At 47.1% G+C, this 8090-nt stretch overlaps 1 protein-coding gene across 1 annotated transcript; it reads left to right on the top strand.

Moving 5' to 3' along the window:
* The first annotated feature begins 697 nt into the window (after window positions 1-697).
* FABP1 (fatty acid binding protein 1) lies at window positions 698-7733 on the top strand. Its single transcript, XM_008008488.3, has 4 exons — window positions 698-1029; window positions 2632-2804; window positions 5756-5848; window positions 7536-7733. The coding sequence occupies exons 1-4, from the start codon at window positions 963-965 to the stop codon at window positions 7584-7586; spliced, it is 384 nt and encodes a 127-aa protein (XP_008006679.1). The 5' UTR covers window positions 698-962; the 3' UTR covers window positions 7587-7733.
* Window positions 7734-8090: the final 357 nt, after the last annotated feature.

Below are 8090 nucleotides of genomic sequence, written 5' to 3'. Positions count from 1 at the left end.
AAACTGGCACATCCCAAGGCCACTGGAAGCCCTGTTGGGCCATCTCCCCAAGGCCAGTGTTGTATACATAACCCTACGAGACCAGTTTCCTACACATAACCCCAGATCCCTTGTCCTGTCTTCTCAGCAGGGCTGGAGCAAGTCAGCAGGTGGCACTTTCTCCTGCCTTGTCTCTGCCTAATAAAATGTGTCTCAATTCTGCACACCTGGTTCCAATGTTTTACACCTGCCATTTAGCAAGGACTGCTTTAACACCTCAAAAAGACCTGTGGAGGAGACTGTAATCATGAAGGAGGAATTCCCAGGATTCAAAATAGCACTAGCAGCTGATGACAACTCTACAAATTAAGTTTGTGTAATAAGGGGATGAGAAGAGATCATAAGGTTATGTAAATAAGGTGAGGTTTTGAGTTCAAAGGAATTCTCTGGAATTTTTCTGTGTGTGTACGCATGCACACACACACGTGTATGTATATGTGTACAGACACATATAAACACTTATGTATATAATGTGTATATGTGTATTATTACATATATGCACATTCACACATCTTTATGTACATAATACATGTATTATATATAAACACCGATGTACAAACACATGTGCACACATCTATATATATACACATGTGTGCATATATACACATACATGCATATACACACACATTTCATGGGGTGTGGAGAGTCACTTAAAGGCTCCCAGGGCCATAGGGCTTCCTGCTTGACTGATATTCATTAATGTTTGCTGAATTGCAGCAAACCTTTGCTGTGCCCATCCTGTTCTTTATCATTGACCATTGCTCTCGGGAGTTAATGTTTGAACCTGGCCATAAAGGAATCAACAGCTGCTGACCTCCGGCCGCTATTCGAAAGGAAGGGAGCCCCCTATAAAACAGCCTACAGTGGACAGTCTGGTCGGCAGAGCTGCAGGTCAGTTGTGAAGAGGGAGCTCTATCGCCAGCATGAGTTTCTCCGGCAAGTACCAACTGCAGAGCCAGGAAAACTTTGAAGCCTTCATGAAGGCAATGGGTGAGTGCTGCTCTGAAAGGCAAAGCTGTGGGTCACATCAGTGAGGGTCTGGCCCTACCAGCAGTGGCTATTTAGGGTCCAAACGTTGAGATGGGGGGAGAGATTCAGGCTATATACACAAACTAGGGGGCATTTTACCGACTTCTGGAGTTATTTGCAGCGAGTCCTCACTGCACAAGGCCATCCCATAGGCAAGTGGAAAGAGCACTGAACTAGGGTGTGGTCTGGATTGATGACCATGTCGTTGGCACTTTGTTGTGTGATCCTGTTCCTGCATTTATTCATTATTCAAACAAATAGTGATTCAAGGCCGATCACACACTGAGCACTGTGCTGGATAGATATCAAGGAGACAGATAATAAAGGTAATAAGGCATTATCTTATCGGGGAAAAGAAGAGAAGAAATAAAGGTAATAAGGCATTCCCTAAGGTGTATGGAGCACTCACTGTGCCACGCAACTGTGCTGACCATGGAATATGCAATGCCCCATCTATTCCTCACCATAAAACTAAGCTGGGTACCGTTATTTTCCCACTTTACAGTTGATGTAATTGAAGCCTAGAAAGATTTAGTAATCACAAGCAAGGTCATGCAAGTAGGAAGTGTTTAAGTTAGGACTGGAAGCAGGCACTCATTCTCAGAGACCCTGCTTTAACCCCTGTGCCTCCCAGGGTCACGTACAGGAGGATGTGGCTCACGGAGGGCACGGAGGGATGGCTCAGTGGAGGTAAAGAGAAGGATCAGGCTGAGCCTTGGAAGACAGGTGTCTAGGGGACTGGGGGCAGGGAGCATGCTCCAGGCAGAGGGAGCCCTATAAGCAAAGGGTGTAGCATGGCAAGGGAGGATGCCAAGAATGAGAAGGGTGCCGAAGACAGCAGGGGCAGGGAGAGGAGGACCTTCAGCGCTGCCGGAGAGGGATCTTCTGCCAGCAATTCATACTACCTCCGTGTCTCGCATCTCTCCCTCGTGCAACAGGACCCTCTGTGCTCACTGTCCACCCACATAATGTTTGTGAACCTCAATTTGTATAACAGCGTGGACAAGTTCTAACATTGGTAAAGCTCCATGCCAGGGCAAGGGATTGCTGGCATGTCTTCCTCTAGAGCCTTGACTGCAGAGGTGGACACAGGCTTGCCTGGCACAGTGCTGCTTTGGGTGTGTTGGCCTGGCATGATTATTGATAGCTCCCCTGTCAATCCCAGGAGGGACCTAGCTTGGAAGATCAACTCTCTGGTCATCCAGGGTATGGGGAATGAAATGCTCCCACTCCAAGAGCAAAGTCATCAAAGGAGGAGGGAATGAGGAAAGAGAGTGAGCAAGAACCAGGGTGCTCACAAGAGGAATAGTTCTTCAGGCCAGAGGAGGGTCCTTTTTATAAATTGACTGGCAAGATAGCAGCAGGCCAGGCCAGGCCACTGTCCTTTCCTTCCTGAGGCCACAGCCCATGCTGCTCACAAGTCCCCAGTGAGTTTCTGTGGCCCCTTGGGAGACACAGTGCCCTCCTCTGCCCCTCCATGCCATAACGTTTCTCTCATCTGCCTACCACAGTCATGAAACTCCCACTTTTGCCCATCTCTAAACCTCAGATGGTTTCCACCAGGTTTGCCGGAAGAGCTCATCCAGAAGGGGAAGGATATCAAGAGTGTGACGGAAATCGTGCAGAACGGGAAGCACTTCAAGTTCACCATCACCACCGGGTCCAAAGTGATCCAAAACGAGTTCACCGTGGGAGAGGAAAGTGAGCTGGAGACAATGTCAGGGGAGAAAGTCAAGGTAGGAGGGCATCCCCTCTGCCGTCAGAACTTTCCTTGGAATCTGGCCCTGGGGCCTCATTCCTCAAGGCTCTAACCTCACAATTCCACCCACAGATACCATTTCTGAACGCACCTCCACTGTGGGAGAAGCAGAGAGACAAAGGCAGCTCTTAGGGAAGAATCTTATAGGGAAGCTGCTCTCCTCTTCCCAGGGATTGTCTGGGGGATGTTCCAGCCCCCAAAGTCTGAGCTTTCCCATATGGAGGATATGGGGGAACCAGGCATAGAGCAGGATTCTAAGTCTCAGGTTCTCCCAGGCCCAGTACTCCTGGCACTAAGAGTCCTCTAAGCAGGGCCCAGGAGTGGGGCAAGTGGGAGTTTGTGAAAAACCCTTAACTGAACCCAAAGTCAACTGGCCTTCACTGAACCTAGAGCTGGGAGATACTTCTTGAAGGATAGGGAGAGACTTATTGAAGGAGGTGCTGGCAATACCAGAATACCAGGGCCCTAGACAGGTGCTCAGACCCCGCCTTCAGGGGTGGTCACGAAGTCCCTGGCTTAAGCCACCCCATCTGTAAAATAAAGAACAATCAACCCTCCTAAACTGTAAAATAAGAACAGTCAACCCCCCTAGACTGAAGGCAGTGGGCAGGGCAGCATCACTTCTGCTAGGCACAACTCAAGGTGTGCAATGACAGCTGGGGTGTGGGGTGTGGGCTGTGTGAGTGGCAGATGGTGGCAGGGGGATCCCGGCAATGGGGGTGCCTGTCTCCTCCTCCCTCTGAAACACTCCATGCTTTAGCAGCCCTCTTCTCTCCTCCTCACAGACAGCTGTGTTCATTGGGCTGGGAATGTTTGTCTTTTTATCTCTTCTGGTCACTCTATTTCTGCCTCTCCAATTAGAACATTACAGGTCAGGATGATTTTAGGAGGAAAATATTCTTGATGTGCTCATGGTCAAGGGATTTAACTATGGGCCTTTTCCAAATTTTCTTTTTGGAGGCAAAATGTTTAACACTGTCCAGGGTCTTCGGCTCCCTGCTGGGTTCCTGTCATCTCTTCCGGGATGTATAAGGGCTTGGAAGGAGGCCAGAAAAAGAAATGTTAACGTTCTGGGAAGAATAATACATACCTGGTTGGGCAGGTGGCTCATGCCTACAATCCCAGCACTTTGGGAGGCTGAAGTGGGAGGATTGCTTGAGCCTAGGAGTTCAAGACCAGCCTGGGCAACATACAAGACTTCATTTCAATGAAAAAAAAAAAAAAAAAAAGAAGAAGAAGAAAACATACCAAAGCAAAAGATGTATTCTCTACTGGTCAATATTTTGAATTTTGCCACTACCTCCCTCCATTAGCTTGGGAGAATTGAGATTTTACTTGATTTGATTTTAGCATTTGTATTTGGGGCCACTTAGGTGTTCCATGCTCATTTCTAGATCATATGCCATGAATTAAAATACTGACAAAAGAGGTCCTGACATTTTCTGTAGTTCTTTTTTTTTTTTTTTTTTTTTGAGACGGAGTCTGGCTCTGTCACCCAGGCTGGAGTGCAGTGGCCGGATCTCAGCTCACTGCAAGCTCCGCCTCCCGGGTTTACGCCATTCTCCTGCCTCAGCCTCCCGAGTAGCTGGGACTACAGGCGCTCGCCACCTTGCCCGGCTAGTTTTTTGTATTTTTTAGTAGAGACGGGGTTTCACCGGGTTAGCCAGGATGGTCTTGATCTCCTGACCTCATAATCCGCCCGTCTTGGCCTCCCAAAGTGCTGGGATTACAGGCTTGAGCCACCATGCCCGGCCTTTTTTTTTTTTTTTTAATACTTTAAGTTCTAGGGTACATGTGCACAACGTGCAGGTTTGTTACATATGTATACATGTGCCATGTTGGTGTACTGCACCCATCAACTCGTCAGCACCCATCAACTCATCATTTACATCAGATATAACTCCCAATGACACCCCTCGCCCCTCCCCCCTCCCCACAATAGGCCCTGGTGGGTGATGTTCCCCTTCCCATGTCCAAGTGATCTCATTGTTCAATTCCCACAAAACTCACTGCATGAGTGAGAACATGCAGTGTTTGGCTTTCTGTTCTTGTGATAGTTTGCTGAGAATGATGGTTTCCAGTTGCATCCATGTCCCTACAAAGGACACAAACTCATCCTTTTTTATGGCTGCATAATATTCCATGGTGTATATGTCCCACATTTTCTTAATCCAGTCTGTCACTGATGGACATTTGGGTTGATTCCAAGTCTTTGCTATTGTGAATAGTGCTGCAATAAACATACATGTGCATGTGTCTTTATAGCAGCATGATTTAGAATCCTTTGGGTATATACCCAGTAATGGGATGGCTGGGTCATATGGTATGTCTAGTTCTAGATCCTTGAGGAATCGCCACACTGTTTTCCACAATGGTTGAAATAGTTTACAATGCCACCAACAGTGTAAAAGTGTTCCTATTTCTCCACATCCTCTCCAGCACCTGTTGTTTCCTGACTTTTTAATGATTGCCATTCTAACTGGTGTGAGATGTTATCTCACTGTGATTTTGATTTGCATTTCTCTGATGGCCAGTGATGACGAGCATTTTTTCATGTGTTTGTTGGCTGTATGAATGTCTTCTTTTGAGAAATGTCTGTTCATATCCTTTGCCCAGTTTTTGATGGGGTTGTTTTATTTTTTCTTGTAAATTTGTTTGAGTTCTTTGCAGGTTCTGGATATTAGCCCTTTGTCAGATAAGTAGATTGCAAAAATTTTCTCCCATTCTGTATGTTGCCTGTTCACTTTATTTAGTTCTTAAATGCACCTCACTTCTATTTGGAGCCAGAGAACTGCAGGCTTGGAATCATAGGAACCAGAACATTTCAGTTGTTATGAGCTTAGACCTGTGCAGAAGAAGCAAATTCATTAGCAAGGCTCTTGCCCCCCACCACCCTTTCCTCACAGGCCATCTCTCTATTCCCTGCAGACAGTGGTTCAGTTGGAAGGTAACAATAAACTGGTGACAACTTTGAAAAACATCAAGTCTGTGACCGAACTCAACGGCGACATAATCACCAGTGTAAGTTGGTGGTGCTCTGAGCCTGTGGCTCCCCGTACTTGAGGGGAGAGGGGAGGTGAAACCTGGGGAGTGGTTCACATACCCTAATGCCACCCCTCCACCCTCCAACCCCTAAACTTCTTTCCTGTGGTCAGTACTGGCCAGCACTTACTGCAGATCCACAATGTCCCAGGCAGTTTACACACATTATCACTAATCCTTTCTGCTTAGCACTAACCAAGCAGCCACAGAGGCCTCCACCTGCCCTGCATGCCCACAGTGCTTCATAAATGCCTTTGCCCATTTAGCGTTTATAAACAGAATCCCATTCATGGTGATATTATGGCACCTGACAAGCCTGGCACAGTCTGGTTATGCAGTCAGCCTTGATGCCTAGCTGCCAGCCACATCCTATACCCTATTTGGGGGTAGGGGAGGAATAGTGCAGTGCTTCTCCTGCAGGTATGTCCCCCTGACTCTTCTTTGCCCCCAGTATATGCTTTAGGGAGTCACATACAACAGAACACTGCCTCAGGAGGCTGTCATCACTCTGTTCAAATGGAAAAGTTCTTTTTTCTTTTCTTTTTTTATTTTTTTGAGATGGAGTCTTGCTCATCGCCCAGGCTGGAGTGCAGTGGCGCCATCTCGGCTCACTGCAAGCTCCGCCTCCCGAGTTCACGCCATTCTCCTGTCTCAGCCTCCCAAGTAGCTGGGACTACAGGTGCCCACCACCACACCCAGCTAATTTTTTGTATTTTTAGCAGAGACGGGGTTTCACCGTGTTAGCCAGGATGGTCTCGATCTCCTGACCTCGTGATACGCCTGCCTCGGCCTCCCAAAGTGCTGGGATTACAGGCGTGAGCCACTGCGCCTGGCCGGAAAAATTCTTAAACTAGAGAGAGTGTGAGCATTACCCACCCGATCTGCAGTTTCCCCCTCTACCCCAGCACATTCCCAGGAGGGCAGGGGAGCAGGAGATGAGCCATCCTGCAGTAAGTCCTGGCCAACGCCCTTTGATAGACTCCATCTCACCTAATCCTCCTGTCTCCTTCAAGGGAGGCTGGATGAGGGATTCAATAGACAGGTTGACCTATCCAAGTCATCAGCTAATAAATGGTAAATCCAGGGCTTGAACCCATCAAGCAACAACCATTGCATTGCTGCTGAAGCTAAGGGGCTCCTTTTCACCCTGATGACATGGTATGTCATTCCAGCAGTCTTATTCAAGAGAACTAGCAGGGGTGGAGGAAACATCCTTAAAAACTCAAAAGCTGATGCATCCACTGTTTTTATGAGTTTCACAGCTCCAGGGGTACAATTATGTACTACTTCCAGGCTGTGCACCCAGTTGTGTCCATGTGCATGTATCCTTGGTGCTCAACATGTATTTGGTGCATAGTAGGTACTCAATGAAACTTTGAGAGATTGGATTGGGCTGGTTTGGATGGTCTTGCTGTAACAGTCATTGATGTAGAAAAGAATTGAGTCAAAGGCAGGAGGACTTTCCAGGTGAGGAGGAGAAGTGATAAAGACTTAGCATAGGATTTTGGAAAACATTGCCAACCCTTCCTCTGGTCCTACAGGAAACCAGATGAATTTTTGAATTGTTTCATATGCCAACATATTTGGTGCTGTTTTTTAAGCTTAATTTTGTTTTTTACAATACAACATCAGATGAACACTTCGTAATTTCTTTTCTGGCTTTCAGACCATGACATTGGGTGACGTTGTCTTCAAGAGAATCAGCAAGAGAATTTAAACAAGTCTGCATTTCATATTATCTTAGTATGTAAAATTAACGTAATAAAGTGAACTTTGTTTTAAAAAAAAACTGTCTTTTCTTCTCAATGCCTTTTCATTGATGGTGCTATTGCTCACCATATTCTCATAAATATATTTTCATAAATGTTGATAATCCACGTGATCCACACTACCAGGTCAAATCCGAAGAGTAATTCCCTGAACACAAAACCCATGCTGCCCACTCAGGTGTCTCTGCCAGGAAAGCCAGGTGTGGCTAGAGCTGCAGGAAGGCCCTGGAATGCCCTTTCCCAGTCAGGCACGTGGGCAAGGAGCTGGAGCCAGAGGATGTGCAGTGGGCTGGCCTTGAGGTGGCTCTCTCAAGGGAGCAGGAAGACTGGGCAGAAAAGGAGAGCTATACCCACAAGCACAGCCACAGTACCAGCCCACCAGCAGACAGGTGCAGAAAGGTCGGCACTGACCCGCCAAATAAACCTTTCCTCCTGTGGGAGGCTGAGCAAGG

The sequence above is a fragment of the Chlorocebus sabaeus genome, chromosome 14 (assembly GCF_047675955.1).
Source record: "Chlorocebus sabaeus isolate Y175 chromosome 14, mChlSab1.0.hap1, whole genome shotgun sequence".
Lineage (NCBI taxonomy): Eukaryota > Metazoa > Chordata > Mammalia > Primates > Cercopithecidae > Chlorocebus > Chlorocebus sabaeus.
This window is presented reverse-complemented; position numbering and strand designations above follow the sequence as displayed.

Excerpts from the sequence above, each read along its gene's own strand:
- FABP1 (XM_008008488.3), top strand. The coding sequence starts at position 963 with ATGAGTTTCTCCGGCAAGTACCAACTGCAGAGCCAGGAAAACTTTGAA. Across the intron at positions 2,805-5,755 it reads TGTCAGGGGAGAAAGTCAAG|ACAGTGGTTCAGTTGGAAGG; the intron begins GTAGGAGGGCAT and ends TATTCCCTGCAG. Across the intron at positions 5,849-7,535 it reads ACGGCGACATAATCACCAGT|ACCATGACATTGGGTGACGT; the intron begins GTAAGTTGGTGG and ends TCTGGCTTTCAG.